The sequence below is a fragment of the Telmatherina bonti genome (assembly GCF_933228915.1).
Source record: "Telmatherina bonti genome assembly, chromosome: 13".
Classification (NCBI taxonomy): Eukaryota; Metazoa; Chordata; class Actinopteri; order Atheriniformes; family Telmatherinidae; genus Telmatherina; species Telmatherina bonti.
The window spans coordinates 17,073,413-17,093,718 of record NC_136611.1 but is presented as its reverse complement, the minus strand read 5'-3'; the positions used below and the strand labels follow the sequence as shown (position 1 = coordinate 17,093,718).

General features: G+C 36.5%; 1 protein-coding gene across 1 annotated transcript in view; it reads left to right on the top strand.

Moving 5' to 3' along the window:
• The window catches only part of grid2 (glutamate receptor, ionotropic, delta 2), a gene marked incomplete at both ends in the record, with an annotated part of 511,062 nt that overhangs the window by 80,667 nt on the left and 410,089 nt on the right, over positions 1 to 20,306 (top strand). Inside the window, one exon of the mRNA XM_079250826.1 lies at positions 949 to 1,104. Within this exon, the coding sequence (XP_079106952.1) occupies positions 949 to 1,104 (156 nt within the window). The remainder of the gene's footprint in view (positions 1 to 948; positions 1,105 to 20,306) is intronic.

Here is a 20,306-nt window from a genome sequence, read left to right as displayed (position 1 = left end):
CCTTTTCTGGCATTAACACCAGACTCTAAATGAGGAATTGCATCAGCAGTGTTATGAATGCAGATCAAAACACCCCTAAGCTAATTTAGCCGGGTTATTAGTGAAATTGACAACCTGAAACTTAAACATGCACAAGCACACACATTGATGCTATATCAGGATTATGTTCTGGTCAGTGAAATGATGTTGGCAGTGCTTCACTGCATTCGCTGGCACAATTAGCAGCTTAGTAGATACAGGGTCTACACTAGGTTGAAATCAGGGTCTAAACGGGGGAAAAACAGATAATGGATGGTTAATTGTGTGTAACGGAATAAAGCAAATGCCAAATCTTTACTAGCACCCTGTACTGCCTCATTCTTTTGTCTCAACAGTATTACAAGCAGGTTCACGTTTAGTTTTATGTCTCCTTTAACATTGCCTGGAAACTTGAACAGTTTTTACAGATACATGGACGTTCTTCTAAATTTGTTTTTATTTTGCAGCTATTTTGTGTCAGGGTGACCTGTTTGACTGAAAGTAGCACTTATTCAACCCCATTTCTCCTCTGCACCACATTTTGTTTTTTCAGAGACTGAATTATTTAAATTTTTATTTTTTGCAGAAAACTGTAATATTGCAATGGTGTTTTTTCACTATAAATTTTTCATTCACATTCCAAGGATCAACTTTCTGTGTCTGATATATTAATGTAAGGATCTTTTTAGTTACTATTTGACAGTCAAAGATGTGATAAAATACATTTATCTGGAAATGCTTTTTGCTTGCTGTTTGCCTTTTTAGTGATATAATTGGGAATTTGATTGCACCATATTGAGGAACTTTGTTTTCAGCAGCTGTAAAATGAAATAAAGATACATTTTAAGATTAAGGTTGTTTTTAGTTTTTCTGTAATTTTTGGATTATTTCTAATCTTTGTCTTTCTCTTTACCCTTTTGCTTTCAATAGGTGCAATCTTTGATGAGTCAGCACGGAAAGATGACGAGGTGTTTCGTCTTGCTGTGGCAGATCTCAATTTGAACAATGAGATCTTAGAGACAGAGAAAATCACCATCTCTGTGGAATTCGTTGATGGGAACAATCCTTTCCAGGCTGTACAGGAAGGTAGGATGATAATACTACTGTGTGTTGTCTTTGGGTTTCAGATGCTTGAACTTGCATCAGACAGCGGCTAAAATTAGGAGACCTTGCACACATAAACATGCCTATTATGATGATCACAAATTCTGTGGGTTTGAATCTGTTAACCTCATGCAATCACTGTTTTGTGTGTCTCTTCTTTTCTATATTCTATTCTAAAGGCTTCTGAATATCCTCCTCTTTGATCTTATCGCAAGGGCTAATTCAGCCAAGACCATGCTGTTACTAACCTTACTAATAAGACCTTTTACATGTTTGCACATAAATATACAATTATAAGCTAGTTATAGAAAAAAAATAAAAGAAAACACAAAAAACAAACATTTGCAGTTTCAGTTGACTGAGCTACTTCGCCTATACAATGAAAAGCAGGAACACTGTAGAATAAACTGCCAGTCCTGTCGAAAGTTAGATGTGTATCTGTGTAAGTTTTTTTCCTTGAAAGATGGGAAAGAAGCTTATTTAAATAAAAAATAACCAAAATAACCATGTTTCACTGTACTTGCCTGAGACAAATCAGCAAAATCAGCATGAGGTCCTCTCACAATTATGTGTTTGTTTTTGTTGGAATTTTCAACTTATTGAGCACAGCAACACAGAGGAAATAAATAACAGTAGGGGGAAAAAAGGATGAAATAAAATAGTCAAAGTTGGCACATGATTAATGAGAAAATCCTTAAACTTGTCTGTAAGTTTTCAAGTTTACATAAAAATCAGATTCTGTCATGTTTAGTGAAGATATACAGAATTACAGTGTTACATATACAAATAATTAGCTTTTTTCCCCCTTTCAAAAATGTAAGCATACATTTAATTTAGCCATAGATAGTTGAACTTGACATCTCACCCAAATACACAGGCTTGATTGTGAACTGATCTTTGTTTGAACGAGCCCACTGTTACTAGGTTTTGTGAGGTTTATAACCTCTTAGCAATGCACTTGTTTTTGAATAATCCATCTAAATGCCCCCAGGTATGGATACACAGCATTAGTCTGCAACAATCAGATCAATTTTGCTGTCTTGCAATAAATAAAGATAGCAGTGTGCCGGTGCATTGTGCTAGAAGTTTTTTTTTTTTGGTATTTGCTCATGCATGTAAGCAGGTGTAAATATTTTACAATGGATACATATATACCATAACCTTGATGCATACATGCTGTTATTTATTGCTTTATTCATGGAAGCTACTTAATTAATTTATTTTCTATCTACACAGCAACACAAAATTCTAATTAAAGTCTTTATACCCAAGTCCTCACAACACGGAACATCATTGAAAACATAATGCATGTGTGGGTGTATTTAGCAGCAGTGAAGCATTGCGGTATTGAGAGCTGTAGGTCAGGTTCAAATACACACCGCAGTAATTGAACACTCTGCCAGTACATGTGAGCAAACCAAGTGAATGCATCATTTCTGTTTTGGGCTATTTTGTCACAACTCAAATGAAGTATGTTCTGTTCAGATATGTTACATGATGAGCTTGATAGTGCAATGACGCAGTTTTTACCCTTAACTCACAAACATCAAACAGACATAAAAAGTTTGAATTCATATGACATCCAAGGCGCTTTCACCCATTTTAGTTTGAACATGCACCAAATTACAAATACAGCACTAATATTGTCACTGCCCGCAAGACTAATGACTCATCTGACAAGAAGATAACACAAACATTTTTCTTAGTACCAGTGTGTGCGTGGCTTTATGGAATATTATGTGTGCATGTGTGTGTTTTATAGTTATCCAGAAGCTATTGTGAAGCCCATGAAAACCCAACTATTATCTTCCTCTTGATGCTTAATGATTAATGGTTTTATTTAGACATGTCAATGGTAATTTATTCTTGTAATTGTCTTCGGTAAAAAGAGAGATGTTTTCCGTAAAGAGCTGGTTGTTGTGAAGCAAAATGTACTAAAAGGATGTATTATTCCACTATATTCCACATTAATTCCACTCTAGAAGGCAGCAAACAATTGCAGGTTTGAACATATGGTTTTCATTTTTTAGATACAGTAATTTTTTTTCAATAGCTGTCCAGCTAATTTTTCAAGAAGATTTTTTTCACGTTGGTTTGAAGGTTGTGCTTCTCAAGTTCTCTGTGTACTTTGGACTCTTTTTAAGCCTGTGAAGATTCCATGGCAATTCATCATCGAAACTGATTAAGCTTTCTAAAAACAAGATAATCAACAAAATAATGAATCAAATCCTAAATGAGTTGAAAAAAAAAAAAAAAAGAGCGAAGCACAGTTTATAAGGACAGGCTAAGTGGGATTGTTAGCTAACAAAATGTACAAGCTTATTATGCCAATAAGGTCTAAAATGCTGTAGTTTGTGCTTCAACAAGACATGGCTGTATGAGCTCATCCCAAACTCTAATGTGACTGTACACTGATGTAAGACTATATATGACGATTGTGATAGGAAAAACAGTGAAAAGTGAAATGGAAGTGCAATCTTGGACACGTCATTGTAAAGGAGAAGATCTGAAAGTGCAACATCAAGCTGTTCTCTGTGAGGTTTTGTCTTTATTTATCTAGAAATTCAATTCAGTTCAAGTCAATTCAATTCAGTTTTATTTGTATACAGCCAATTCAAAACAATGTCATCTCAGGGTACTTTACAAACAAATCAATTGGAGCCAAATAATTTTCATCCAATAAGTATTAATACACTGCGATGGACTGGCGAGCTGTGCAGGGTGTACCCTGCCTGTCGCCCAAAGCCGGCTGGGATAGGCTCCAGCTTCCCCGCGACCCTGAATTGGATTAAGCGGTTCGGAAAATGGATGAATGAATGAAAGTATTAATACATGAATAATATGTTCATATCCAAAGGAAAACCAATGGAATGCATAGATTCTTGACTTTGTGGTGGTGGTGTATCACATAGATGGAGCAACAATCCAGCATGGAAAGAAGTCAGCCTGGGGTTCAGAAGGAGCAAGGTGCAATAAGCCAGATTCTTCTCAGCTGCACCAGTTAACCTCAGGACATGCTTCCTCCACAACAAGACAGCGTACGCGATCTTTGGGATCTATGACATAAGAAGGGTCAAAGTAGACTCTTCTTATTAAGGAAGTGAACATCATTAAATGTCTGTAGAAAGTGCAGTCAGCTTTGGAGCTACAGGATCAGAGACCAACACCTAAATAGACAGAACAGAGTGATGGAGAAGGCTGGTTTTGTGCTGAAGATGACTCTGAAACAGCTGAACCTTATTGTTCAGAGGACAATGCTGCACAAAGTGCTGAACACGATGTATGGTTCTTCTCAACAACTACATAACACAGTGATGAAACATGTTTTTGTGTTCAGTAAGAGGGTTCCTCAACCCTAAATGCAAGACCTAAAGGTACCAGAGATCATTTCTGACAGCAGTAATAAACCTTCAGTCACCATTTTCTTCTTAAATAATTAATTTATGAATGAATTAATTAATAAATAAATCTTACTACAGCTTTAAAATTTCACTCCCTTTATTTTCATTATAACATTGGTATATGATTTGTGATATTTTGTTTGGATAAATAAAAAAATCAGATTGTCTCAGAATCCCCTACTTTAATTTAATGAAATGGAAATCCTTTACAAAGGGCTCATTAACACATGCACTCACTAAACAAACAAACAACTCTGTAAACCTTATTATGGCCTTGACTATGAGAACAAAGGGAATCTTGGAGAATGATGCTGTCATCTTGTTTGCATTTCTGTCAAAAGGTGTCTCTGAGATTCACAAAGGGGGCATTTTGTGTCATAGCTGTACATGTGAGTTTTAAGTGTGTTGTGTATCTAAGAACCTAACAAATTGACTGCCTTTTATATAAGGCTTTTACAGTGAAGTTTGGTACCCTGGCTATAATTATTGGAAGTCCCATCCTGGCTATTCCATTATGCTGTGTTCTGTGGGAATATTTACTTAGGTTATTTACTTTGCTTCTTGTATTTTTTTCAGGGAAACTGAGCAGTTTTTCATTTCAAGTGTCTCATTACCAGTATTAGCATGGAGTGAGATCAAGAAGGTGAAGTGAAAGAAACATTTCATTTCAATGTTAGCTTCTTGACTAAGCTCCCAGTTGGATAATGCAAGATGTATCATTTTGTTCTCTGTTTCAATAACCTTTTTCACAAAAAACTAATTTGTCTGCCAGTTTTGTTTTTTTTTTAATGTGCTTTTGTCTTCAGGATTTATTGCCTGGTTCCCCCATCTGCCTACTAATATGTGCTTCTGTCTAACTACTTAGTAATCATGGGGGCAAATCAATGAACTATATCCCTTTTGAAACATAGCTTCATGAACTTTGTTATCTTAAGCAAAAAAACACAAATAATTTGTCACAAATGTAAAAAAAAAAAAAGAGTATTAGTTGTGCTGCATTTCTGTTTTTCTTTCACTTCTGTTCTAAGGTTCATATTCTCATTGTTGGTGATAGTATTGAAATTATATTCTCTTTCCATTCTTTGATTTTTTTTTTTTTTTTAGTAAGAAGTGACACATTTAATTTAAAAGGAAGAGTAAAAATGAGAACAAAAGAAGGGACAATTGGAGCCTAATTCGGAATTCATTTTGAGTTGTATGAAATTGGTAAAGAGTATATATTAATGACAGTTTCTATAATAAACCCAATAACGTAGTGCTGACCAGTAACAAAATCATTTTAACAGGTTTTAAAAGCAATAAAACCAAACATGTAACAACTTAAAAAAATGTAAATAAGTTGTTGAGCCAAACACGAAATAATATTTTGCCAATAGTTGTAATAACTTCATAGTAGGTGTTACATTACTGCCCTAGCATGAAAAAAAACACTTCAAAAATGTAATAACTGCTGCCAATAATAAAATACATGAATGGAACTGTATTTTTGTTGCTTTTTCTGTGTATATTTGTCATCAAATATATGTTTAGAGGATGGTTAAGGATATTAGATATGTAGCTTTTTGTATTATGGGTTCAGGTGCCAATTTTACAATGATTTGTTGTGACAGGACTTAATAAATGAGTTTTTCCTCTGACATTTTTATACATTGTAAGTGTATAAAATGTAAAAAAAATTCCAATTGTACACTTTATTTGCTTTGACATAAAATTAAATTGAAGATATTATAACCCATTCATATATTGTCATTATCAGCCATTCAAGATATGGCAGATAAAAAAAAAAAAACACAAAAGTATTTTTGTGGAATTTAGCTTTAAAGAACTGCTGTTGCTAAGCATCTGTATGTATAACTCCCATGCCGTCAGTAGTAATGTGATAATTAGCAACCTTAACTATATGTACTCTTAAAGGGAAAGGTTTCCATACATGAAAGGGTATAGTATAATTGGGCCATGCCTTTCATTCCTTCTTTCCTTGCAATCCAAGTGTAATTAGCTGCACATTTCTAAAGGTGGCTGCTCATTATGCAATCAACATTTGGGACTCTCTCATTGACTGAGTGAAGAAGAGCTCAAGCAGTGTAGTTCAGTAGTGGGACTAGTTGAAGATAACTAAGCTTAAAAAATTATTTAATAATACTATGAGGTGGGTAGATGAGTGGGGCATATGGGTGAGGTGAAGTTTTAGGTGTTTCATGGTGCAGCAGAGTGAAAAGGAGAACATATGAATGAACAATATGTAGAAGTTGTAGCAAAAATGACCTACAATTTAAATAAAGCCTTGACGTCTATTCAATTTTTATAACAACTTTTTTTTGGGGGGGATAAACTGAAGAAAAGTTCAGTCTTCATCCTAGAAATGATGCATAGTAAAATAACACAGTTACATAATTTGGTGTACAAATCATCACAGCAGGTAATTAACTGAACAGAGCTATCCCATTTCTATGAAACAGTGCTGTGATTTATCTGACAATCATTAGCCTATATTTGCCTTAAGGAATTGTATTGATTACTAAAAAGCTCAGTTTGTAGTAATCCCCCTTCCTCACCCTCTTTTTCTTCTTTTGTAAATGCATACTAAAACACAAATGCTGACTCCACCTAAGGATTCATTCATTCATTCATTCATTTTCCGAACCGCTTATTCCAACCTAAGGATTCTTCGAAGTATATTCTGATTCTGTGGGAGACACTACAGCCGTTAAAGTAAATGAGTAATAAAATTTGGCACATTATAATAACCGTATGCAGACCATATTACTTTGGAGTTGTCCAACATGACTTTAATTCAATTCAACAGATTATTCAAGAGAATTATCTTTTTAAATGATTTGCCACAATAATTTATTGCATTCTCTATCCTAAGGATTTTGTGTGTGTGTGTGTGTGTGTGTGTGTGTGTGTTTGTGTGTGTGTATGTAAAGATATCTTTCATGGCTGCGAAATGAGGCTTGAGTTAAATCATGCCCAGCACATTCCCATTTCCTAATCCCCCTCCCACCTTCCTTTCTGTTGTATCACACCTAATTCTGGGTCTCCTTCTGTCACTTATATTCACATTTCATTTGCTACATTATATCCCCAGTTTCCATAGTCCAGCCAGAATAGGCATTACTTATGGAGCAAGTGGAGCTGCATGTAAATGTGTGTCTGTCAGTGTGTGCCTGCTCATGTCTCTATTGATTAAAGTAGTAAGAATGACTAAATTGGCTAACAATTTATGGAAGGCAGCATCACATTAATGAAGAAACTTGATGTACATCTCACATTAATTTGCATCTAAACTTGGTCTTGACACACATGGCACAGAACTGTATATGCATTTTACAACTGACATATTCAAAAAAAAAAAAAATAAATAAAAAAAAAAAGGTAAAACAAAATACATATTGACAGAGAAAAAATATAAAGTGTAACAGCTCAAGATCTTGATAGTTTCTATGGCTGTTCATACTTGAGTCTACATTGTTTATAGTGTCGTAAAAACTTAGAATATTAATATGTGTGTTTCAATTTGAAGTTGAAAAGCAAAGTATATAAAATAAGTATAATTAATTTATCTAACAACCCATATCTAGACTCAATCAAAATCATATATTTATTTTATTTATATCCAACTGCATTATAAGTAATACTGGTATGGTATTTATGATAGATTTAAAAAAGATTTGAAACATGGGATTATAAAAGGATAGCTTATTTTTGGCATTGGTTTGTTTTAACAGCAACAACAAAAAGATAACTACAAGCACATAGCATAATTAATAATGTGTCATCAAACAAGAATGTATTGCTCCCATCTTGTACACTCAACACTGAACTGATCATGGTTTTATTTTTATTTATTATATCTTTACTGTTTATCTATATATTTGTCCATCTTAATCATAGTTCTCATCTCCCTCCACAAGCTCACTTTTTTGTCTTTCTGTCTTTGTTTATGTGGACTTGGGTTAATTCAATTAACCCCCCTCCTGATCGAAACAGGAAGGGAGGGGTTGTAACCATAGCAACACTGACATTTTACACGATGGTGTTTCGTGTTCATTCATGTGTGTGGAGTCCAGCAGCTGACAGCTGGGGACAAACCAGATCCAACCAGCCATTCAGAGATTTGAATGTGTGTCATGTTTGTGCTCAGTTGGTGGTAGTTCTGTTGATTGGTTTTAGATAGAAAATGTCATTTGAATAGAAGTCAGAAGTACATCTCCATTCAAAGGTTTCCTTCCTGCTCCAACTGAGCATTGAGCAATGCACATTCTGTTTCCTTCTGTTGGGCTGCTTGACAGCCAGCTTCCTTTTTTCTAAATACACAAAAAATAGTCCTTCAATGGAAATGGGGGGGACTTTTATTTCGGCCTATTTCTCTCCATTTTTAGAGAGCGGTGTTTTAACTGGATTTATTATTTGCTAAAGGTAATATTTCTGTTCAGAATTGTTGGACAATAGGAGAAAGTTCAGACTTCCCACATAGTCACAATCTTTACTTCTAGTGCAGCTTTATAAAAGAACTCAAGCACACTTCATCATTTTGCATTTTGTCATGTGAAAAAATCACCACATCTAAAAACAGAAACATGCAGATTAACAACTTGTAGGATCTTAGAAAATTAGAAGAGATGTTGATAATTTAAAGTTGTATTGACCACTCTTCTCTGTTTCGCCTGACTTTCTGCAGGTTTGGAGTAAACTTCTAAACATACAAGTGGGGTAGAAGTTTTTGGGATCTTTTTTTATTTATTTATTTATTTTTTGCTTCAAGAGCTCTGAGGGTAGCCAATGGGCTGTCCTTGCTTGTTTTAGGGGCACATTGTAAAAGCAATCAGGAAAGAAAAAGATTATAAGAAAATGACAACATTCCCAGACATGTTATTTTTCCTGTGAAGAGAACCACGTTACCATATCTGATCAGAGTAGAACAACTCGAGGCATCTATACTGTCGTATCAAACAAGATTGTAAAAGATTGAATAGTGTAAATTGTTAATCATCATACATACAAGTTTCCAGTCCCAGATATATTGAAATAAGTAGACAAAATTGTATTCATATAGTACCTTTCAAGGTATTGATCACAATGTGCTATACGGATGAAAACTAAAAAAAACCATTAGATAACAACACAAAAGAATAGTTTGGTAAAAACAAACAAACCAAAAAAGTGTAGGTTGAGTTGTTTTAGTTGCATTTTAAAAAGCAGAGAGTATGCACACCTCCAAAGAAAAGAGGGGAGAGTTTCAGAGTACTGGCACAACTGCCAAGAAAGCTCTGTTGCCTTCAGCTTCAGCCTTGTATGTGGCTGAGCGAGCAAGCCTCGGTCACATGATCTTAAGGACCTGCTGCTGAAAAAATGTTGTCTCTGTTATTTGGCGTATGCTGGTGCTTGACCGTTCAGAGCCCAACAAGTGAGAACCAAGATCTTAAAGCGTACTTTGGACTGGATGGAGCCAACTGGTAAAGTAACGGTGTGAAATGAGACAACTTTAGAAATTTATTCAAAAACCTGGCGGCGCTGTTCAAGCAGCTAATTATATAACTTAGTTTCCACAGTGACAGGACAAAGCTCTTGAGAAATAGAACATGTGTAAATCATGTTAATGCAACTGTTCAAGTGATACAGAAGAGGGGACAAGTAGTTCTACTGTTATTCATACAATTATTGGAACTATTACTGGTAGTTTACCCATTGGCTGATTGCACATATGCCCACACAGCCCACTTTCCAAACACAACAAAGTGTCAGGGTCAGGTAGGTGAACGAGGAAAGGAGTTAAAAATGCAATTCACTTCAATTGCAAGGCCACTGTGCTTGCACCAGCTATAAATAAGTAGATAAAGAAATGGACAGAAAGTGAAATGTAGACATGCAGATATTAAATTTGAGAGAAAAAAAAAGAAAATTAGATAAGCCTCACGCTGTGGTTTGGGGAAGGAAACTTGGGAAGGGGAAATTGAAGAGACACTGTAGCTGTGGTAAAGGACTTTGGCTTTTAAATAGTCAAACCCTCATGCACTTGAAACCCTCCTGTGTGCAAAAAATAGGAAACTTCAGCATCCAGTGAGACTGAACATACTGTTGGTGTTATTGTTTACATGTGAGTAGAATTTGAAAATTGGATTGGAAGTATGTGAAGTGTTTAAAATAAACTTTATGGCTGATTACTTTTAACAGCAAACAATATTTACTGAAGCTCTAAATTTCGACAAAGAGAACCTAATCATAGATGCATACAAAATATATTACGGTATGTATTTAGGCATTAGATATATTTAAGTGGCAAAAATATGAGAGTTTAGCATTAATATGAAAAAAGATATTAATTTTCTGGAGCTGGGAAACCATGTTTCAAGAGTTAAGAATATTCCTGGCCAGTCAGATAAAGACTGGAAAAACAAACAAACAAAACTAAAGCAAACAAAATATAAGATAAATACTTAAGTTATTTATTTATTTTTTTATTTTTAAAAAATCAACCCCTAAATATATATTTAGTCAGACCTTTGCATGTTTTAACAACTAGACCTATTATTTTAGGGACTGATGTCGTATTCATTCATTCATTCATTCATTCATTATCCTAACTGCTTAATCCAATGAAAGTCGCAAGGAAGCTGGAGCCTATCCCATCAGTCTTTGGGCGAAAGATGGGGTACACCCTGGATAGCGTGCCAGTCCATCGCAGGGACTGATGTGATATGAAGTCTAAAATTAATTAGTTCATAAAATCAAGAGGACATGTTCATTTTATCTACAGTCTTTATTTCAAGGCCCAGCTATTGAAATATCTCTATGATTAAAATATCAGTGTTAGTTGCTTTCATTCAAATGTAAAAAAAAAAGGCTTTTTTGAGTTGCTTGTATCGTTGCACAAACTCTATAGTACCTTAGTAGAAATCAGCTGCTTGCCATTCCTTCTGTTGAAAGTGACAAAGTTTGGGAGGAAAAAACAATGTGAGAAGATTTCAGCCAAAAGAGACTAAGCAGTGGATAAATCTCTGCGGACAGCTCCCTTCTTTCCCTCCCACAACTAGAAAGGCCCTGAGCCGCACAGGCAGAAAGGACAGTGTTTATAGACAGGAGAAAGCACTTAGTTCCTCCTTCACACCTTTCAGCCATGAGGTCTTCTGAGAATTTCAGAGAGAGTAAGAGAGACAAGGAGAACAAGTGAAAAAAGAAAAGAGGAGAATAACAGGGTTAGAGAGGTTATAAAAGGTAAGTTGCAGGAGGAGGATGGAGGGAGGTGTTACACTCTGGAGACAATAAAAAGGGGAGACAAAGCAGTAGAAGAGCAGATGGATGGAATAGGTGAAGAGAAAATTAAATGGCTGAGACTGGAGACTAGAACTGTCAGATGCATAGACAGAGGTGGGAGCAGGATAGACTTGACAAAGATTCAGAAAAGACACATCAGATGGGAAAGAGGTGAGGACAAGTTTACATGTACATCCAGTTAGATTTAAAATGTGAATTATTGAGTAAAACTTCACGTATAATGGGATAAGGGCATCTAATCCCTATCACCGTAGTGGGAAAAGAGAGAAGTGAAGGAGCTCAATAGGTCAGGAGAAACCAATGGAAGATAAAAAGAAAGTTGTGGAATATGCTTAAGGTTAGCATTAAGTATAATGAAATTCAGAAAACTCTTAAAAAGTCAGAAAAGGAAAGCAAGTTAGGGTTAAATAGTTAAAAACTAAAGTCAAAAGAAGAGCTGCAACTAACTGTACAAAGATATAAACTGAAAGAAAGACTTGATGAATTTCAATGATTTTTTTAAAAAAAAGGTGTGGAAAAGGACACACAAATAGTTAGGATGTTGGCAACGTGGCAGGGAAGGTGGTGTTTTGGAAGCTTTAAGGAGGATAAGATGTGAGTCCAGAAGGTTACAAGTGGCAGAAGATTTTATGTTGGACAAAGAAGAAAACTAGAAACTTCAGAGAGGTGTGAATGATTTTAGAGTTGTGGAATGATAGAGGAAGAGATAGAGATGTGGTTGACAGTCGAAAGGGGGGGTTGAACAAAAGAAGGCACATGCATATCACCTGTTGTTTGAGGTTTCTGTTGTCTACATAACACAAATCATTCTCATTCTCCACCATGTGAATGGTGTTGGCAAATATCAAGTCACGACTTTTTTGTAAATTTTCTTTGTGGAGGTTAGTGACTCGTGCAGTTGAGAGTGTGTGAAATAACACTGTGTAACCACTTATTCATTAATATTTCATCAATTTTCTGTGGAGACCACAAGCACTTAATGCAAGAGGATTTTTACACCTACAGAATGTTTGCATGTACTCAGTCCTTTGAGGATGTCAGTCAACTGTACTGGTTGTCCTCATTCGTTTTGCATTTTAGCACCTGCAGATTTAATAGATATCTGACATCCTAGGCTGTTAATGTTCCCATATTCTCCAAAGCTGATACATCAGTCGCAACATTCCACAAAATAAATAATTAAATAAATAAATTCAGTTTCCCATAGCCAGGAAGGAAGTATGCAGTTCTATTGACTAACTTAACTGATAAATAACACTATAATGTATTGATATAGAATAATACTTACCTGAACCTACTCAAGTTAAAAGGCTGTTTTTTGTGTGATTTACAAACCAGGACTAAGCCCTCTTCACAAAATGCCGTTTACAAAACTCAACAACCTCTTTGACATTATTGTGGCAAAGCGGCCTTGTCACATTGGCTGCCGATCGACGCCACTACATTCTGCCACACACACACACACACACACACACACACACACACACACACACACACACACACACACACACACACACACACACACACACACACACACACACACACACACACACAAGGGACCTACCCGGCTGTTGTCTCCGAGACATCACCAGGAACACTGCATAGCGCCGCATTCCCGTGTTCATCCTTAGCGGTAGCGGGTTATTAGGGGTACGCACTTAAGTGGTGTCGCTACCGAGATAAAGGAGGGTTTGTTTACTTACCGTTTGTCAACATGTTTGCTGGTAGCTGGGGGAAACCGAAGCAACGTCAGGCCACGCTTAAGACACAAATTGATGCCCTGAAACGCTGCATCATGGCATATTATGGGGTTTATTCTTGTCATACAGTCTTAATCATTGTGATGTCGACAGTGTTTAAATATATACCCTATGTGGAATGTCCCTGTTTGTTATTCAGAACAAAATGGAATAGAAGAAAAACCATGATCTTAAGATTAATTGAGAAGCTTCTTGTTAGGGGAGGAGCTTCAAGTTTAAAAGGGACTCATTCAGAACAGAAAGATATGGAGAGTAGGTTGGATGATTATTGGCAAGCTGGCATTTGAGATACAGTGCCTTGCAAAAGTATTCACCCCCCTTGGCCTTTTACCAAATTTGTTACATTGCAACCTCTAATTTGACTATTTTTTTTTCTCCAAATCAGAATTCTATTTGATGGATCTGCACAAAACATTCCAAGTTTTGAAGTGAAATGAGAAATATAAATGAAAAAGAAAGAAATTTTTAAAATAAAAAAACTGAAAATTGCCATCTGCATATGTATTCACCCCTTTGTTATGAAGGCCCTAAAATGCTCTGGTTCAACCAATTACCTTCAGAAGTCACTCAACGAGTGAAACAAAGTTAATCTGTGTCCAATCTAAGTGTCACATGATCCATCAGTATATATACACCTCTTCTGAAAGGTAGATCTCTATCTAATGAAGAGGCGCTGCTAACCAAACACCACTATGAAGTCCAAAGAACTCTCCAAAAAAGTCAGAGACAAAGTTGTTGAGAAGTACAAGTCTGGGTAGGGTTATAAAAAAATCAAAATCTTTGATGACCCCCAGGAGCACCATAAAATCCATCATCATCAAATGGAAAGAACATGGCACCACAACAAACCTGCCAAGGGAGGGCCGGCCACCAAATCTGACAGACCGGGCAAGGAGGGCATTAATCAGAGAGGGAGGGCATTAATCAGAGAGGCAACCCAGAGACCGAAGGTAGCCCTGGAGGAGCTTCAGAGTTCCACAGCAGAGGCTGTAGTATCTGTCCATAGGACCACAATCAGCTGTACACACCACGGAGCTGGGCTTTATGGAAGGATCGCCAGAAGAAAGCCATTACTTTCTGCTAAAAATAAGAAGGCATGTTTTGACTTTGCACAAAGGCATGTGGGAGATTGTCAAAATGTATGGAGAAAGGTGCTCTGGTCAGATGAGACTAAAATTGAGCTTTTTGGCCATCAAGGAAAATGGTATGTCTGGCGCACACCTAACACATCCCATCAACCCAAGAACACCATCCCCACAGGGAAACATGGTGGTGGCAGCATCATGTTGTGGGGATGTTTTTCAGCCGCAGGCACTGGGAAACTGGTCCGAGTCGAGGGAAAGATGGATGGTGCTAAATACAGAAATATTCTTGAGCAAAACCTCTATCAATCTGTCAGTGATCTGAGGACGGAGGTTCACCTTCCAGCAGGACAATGACCCCCAAGCATACTGCTAAAGCAACACTTGAGTGGTTTAAGGAGAAAAATGTAAATGTGTTGGAATGGCCTAGACCAAGTCCAGACCTCAATCCAATTGAGAAATTGCGGTCAGACTTAAAGATTGCTGTTCATATGCGCAAACCATCAAACTGGAAGGAGATTGACCAGTTTTCCCTTGAAGAATGGGCAAAAATCCCAGTGGCAAGATGTGGTAAACTCAAAGAGACTTATCAAAAACGACTTGCAGCTGTGATCGCCACAAAAGATGGCTCTACAAATACTGACATTGGGGGGGGGGGGGGGGGGGGGGGGGGTGAATACTTATGCACAATGATGTTTTCTGTTCTTCTGTCTCATTTGGTGTTTGCTTCACAATAAAAAACATATCACGTCTTCAAAGTTGTGGGCATGTTCTGTAAATTAAATGATGCAAACCCTTAAATAATCCATTTTGATTCCAGGCTGTGGGATAACGAAACACGAAAAATGTCAAGGGGGGTGAATACTTTTGCAAGGCACTGTATGTGTGGAAAACCCGTGTAAATATTGTACACATTTGGACAAAAGCACTGGATATATTGCTGCACCTGGAAGAAAAAAACACCTCAACAGAGTACAGACGTCGCCATCATTTTTTTTTTAACAGCATAGAACCCCTTTACAATTACAAATGACAAACTAACATCTAAAGTCATTCCCCAGAAAAAAAAGGCCTGCCAAGGAAGGTGTGAATGAGACCAAAAGACTTGAGTACACATGAAGTTCTGCAATAGACACTGATTTAAGACCTTTGGAAATACTGCAGTCTTTGTTCGCTGGTTCTGTTATACTTTTTTTTTTTTTTTTTTTAACTGCAATTTCACAAAAGATTTTTTTTCTGTATTCTATCTTGTCCTGAATTTGCTACTGAGAAGAAGGCAGAGTAATGTAGTGTCCTTTAAAGCCAGAAGTGTTATCGAAAAAGTCAAGTGTATTTTGTTTAGTTTCACAAATATATCTTAATTTTCCAAAATTTAAAGGATAAAAAGTAAGGTGACACAATGCTGTTGAAATTTATTGTAATTATTTTTATTTATTTCCTTACTTTTACAAATTGTTGCGCATGACGAGGAAAAAAAAACTGAAAAACTTATTGTCATTAAGGAGAAAAAGGTTTGTTGAATTCAGTGTAGTAAAATCAGTTGGTAAGAAAAGCTTCAAAACTGTGTTTTTGTTGTCTGCGACTACCTGCAAAACTGTTTGTACCATTTGCTTTTTAGCGGACAGCAGCACAGAAATTTCTCCATGTTTGATAACTTTAGATAAGAATTACAAAGTCCACTATATGTTTAAACCATGCACACTTTAAGCAATCATAAAAATGATCAAATGTGGACCACAGCTGTAATCAAATGACTGATTTTTTTTTCTACTCTACTGTCCTTTTGGTATTTATAAACCAACCAAGCTGAATATAACTGAGCCAGAAATTAAAAGGATATGTGAAGTGGTGTTGGTACTGTGGGGACTCACCCAACACAGCAACAGCCCAGACAAGGTCCGGGTTTAACAGGCTTTTATAATAATATATGGGAGAAAGACCAGGACAGCCAGCCTGGCTGTCTGCTCTCAGCTCTCTGTCTTCTCCTGGGGCCTCAGCACACTACTACAAATAAAGACAGATCATGATTAGACAATGCAATTCAGCCATGCCAATCTGCTTCACTTGCAACTGTTCCCTGAACCACAGATTCATCCTTTCTACAGCTTAGGCAGAGCCATTCCCACCACCACAATGTGTTATTTTAATGTAGCATAATGACTAATGAGGCATTTACCTTTTACACACCAGAGAAGTTGTTATGGTAAACTACCTGGTTTTTAGTTTGAGACTGTAAAGGATGCACTCAAAGGGGAGCCTGAATCTTGAAGACTCTCAAGGAAAAAAAGCTTTTTAACTCTAACCCTGGATGAATGGCTTGTATGATGGGCCATAAAAACCAGCAACCAGCTCTTACACTTTTCATGGCTTAATTGAATTACACTCTCAACACAGCTTTGTTCACCAACTGTGTAAGTCGAAGGAAGATCAAGAAAGAGAGCAAGTCAGTAGAGGTGAGGATAATGTGTGTGTGTGTGTGTGTGTGTGTGTGTGCATCCCTGGGGCATTAATATGCACAGCATCTGTATACGAAGAGAGTGCATTAAAGTGTTGAGATTCTCATTAAGATTTGATTAAAGTGTTTGGCCACCAGTGGGTTAACAAGAATAACTGTGTCTACAAGTGTGTGCTGGTGTGAGCCCGTGATGTGTCTGTGCATTAGTTATGATACTTAATTAATTGATTTGCTGATACATAGATTAGTTAATTAATGCGCTGCAATGAAAAGCTTCAAGGCTGTACTGAAAAAAAAAAAAAAAAAAGATTAATTTTGCTATGCTTTTTGATTCAAGCTCAAGCAAGTATCATTTTTAATATTCTGACACAGGTGGGAGTCCAAATTCCCAGTTTGGGGAACTACTGCAACACATCACTTTAATTCCTTCTGAATAAAAAATGACACATTTAACTCTTAGTCCAAATCCTGATGGTTTTTCAATGAACTAATCTTTCTTGGAAAACATGATAGTTTCTTTTAGTGAGTAGATAAATTAATCCCAAGGGTTTCTTCGTCAGACAGGAAATCTTACATAAAACTTAACTGACCTCAATTAGCCCAATGTGAAAAATAAGAGTTTTACCAAAAGGAAACAAATATACAGAGTGTAAGGCAGGGGTGCCCAAGTTTGGTCCTTGAGATCTACCATCTTGCTACCTTTAGGCTGTCTCCGAATGTCCACACCATTCCCAAAACAGTGCCCTACGTAGAGGTCACATCATTTTCTAGGGGTCTCTGAATATCCAGTTAATTTTGAGTCTTTTCAAAATTACCAACAATGCATTTTGAAAAATAGTGAGCATTGATGGTCACTAGACAGATCAACATAAACCACAATCCATTGTGGCCACAAGTGCAAAACGACACAAGTGGTCAAATCAGGTAAAAATCCTTACTTGTTGAATAAATATGCAACAAAGACAGGATGAAATGAAATACAAAAAAAAAAAATATTTCACAAGTTTGGACAAGATTTGGAACAACACTTGGTAGTGATGACAGCTGGCAGTCACTTCATCTGCGACAGCAAGAAAATAACTAGTTTCGTGTCCGGATTGCCTACTGAATGCAAGCACTATATAGTATGACATATAGTGTTGCCATATATAGTGAATGAGGGATTAGGGAATACTGTGGACATTCCAACACATCCTTAGATGCAACCCTTGTCCAATCAAATTACTGAATTCCTTTTTTGCATGTGATTCGGCTGTAACGAGTCATTCATTTGATTCAGGTGTGTTTGACAAGATTTGGATTTAGTAGTTTTAGGATGGTAGAGCTCACAAGCCAAACTTGTGCACCACTGTTGGGAGGTATAACAGTGACTTTCTTCTCTTTTTTTTAAAAATTTTTTTTACCTGTCATGTTTTGGATAAACTTGTATTTGGTAGTATTTTATTTGCCAAATGAAAATTGTTTTGGTATACACATGCATGCGCTAAAAGTCGTAAGTTGTATCAATGTTGTCAATAAATTATGCCATTTTTTAAAAAAAATTGCAATTAGAAATATTTAAAAAAAAAAAATGCAATTAGAAATATTTTTAAATGTAATCCAACTATTTACTTGTAAATTCAGAACATCCAGTAAATGACTAATCTTCTTTGTTTTAATTTTTAAAAACAAGGGTTTTTGAGTTCTCTCATAACATAAAAGTAATGTTTGTTCAGCAGAGTTCTTTTGTTTTCACAGTGGAGTTAAATGTAAAAAAATAAATAATAATAAAATAAAAATAAGCTGCCTTGTATATCTTTGTAACTGCATAAAGTGCATGATTACTGTTTAAAAGTATCAGTTCGCTCTGGCAGTATTGGTGAGAGAAGACTACCTTGTAAATGTTAAATTTAATCCTGTAAGGAGGCATGATGATTAATTCCAAAACACTGTGAAGACAGCTTTATCTTAATGTGGAATAACTGTATTTAAAATGTAAACAAGAAAAGTTCCTTTTTTTTTTGCCATGGAAGATTTTATCAAAGACACATTTTGCAACATCATAATTAAATAGGTGGAAAAAAAACAAACAACAAAAAACAGATGTTTTGCTTTGCATGACACTACTCCCTTACTAAAATGCTTGCACATCCATCCGGTTTCTTGCTGGTTACCTGGTGGTGAATTGCAAGGCAGCTGCCTCAGCAGGGAAGCCCAGACTTCCCCTTACTCTGGCCTCATTTGCCAGCTCGCCCAAGGCATTCCCAAGCCAGCTGAGAGATGTATTCCCTCCAGTGTGTCCTGGGTTTTGTCCCACTGGAACATACCTGTAACATCTCACCAGGGAGCTGTCCGGTGAGCATTCTAACCAGATGCCTGAGCCACCTCATCTGGCTCCTTTTGACACAGAGGAGCAGTGACTTTACTCTGAGGCTCACCCAGGTGACATGGCTCCACACCTTATCACAAAGTGGGAGCCCAACCACCCTGCAGAGGAAACTGATTTCAGCTTTGTGTATTGGTAGCCTTTTTGTTTCAGTCAATACCGTGGCACCTTACCATAGGTAATGGTGGATATATTAATGGGCCAGTAAATCATGAACTTTGCCTTGTGGTTCAGCTCCTTTTTGACCTGTGGAGCTCAAGGACACTGGTTCCAAAACCCAAACCCTGTATAGAAGTCAAAATATATGTAGTCAGAACAACCGCACACATTAGCCTTCTAACTGATAACTCCAGACAAAGTTTGTTCGGCTTGCAGTGAAATAACTTGTAGATGGGATGGAGTTATTTACTATAATACTGTCAAGAAAAATTGCCATGAAGCAATAGCTGGAGCCTCAATTTATAATACTGTTGGATCTGTCCACTGGAATGATTGTATACTGTATGTGCTATTAATGTTGATGGCATTCAAATTGAACTCCATGAGAGAATGGCACCCATAGAGATCCAATCAGTAAATATTCTTGTTTGTCTGGAGAGCTGTCCAGGTATACAGTTGAATTTTTCTGTGCTGAGAGCAGCATACTCAGTAAATTGGCAGATAAAACATGTATGCCTATGACTGATGAAGAGCAAGATGGAATTTAGATGTGAAGTGTTGAGGTGCAAATTTCTCCTTTCATTTTTGTCTTGCTCACTTTAAAACAAACAAAACAAAACAAAACAAAAAAAAAACAAAAAAAAAAAACAAAAACAAAAAAAAAAACAGGGTGAACAGCAGATG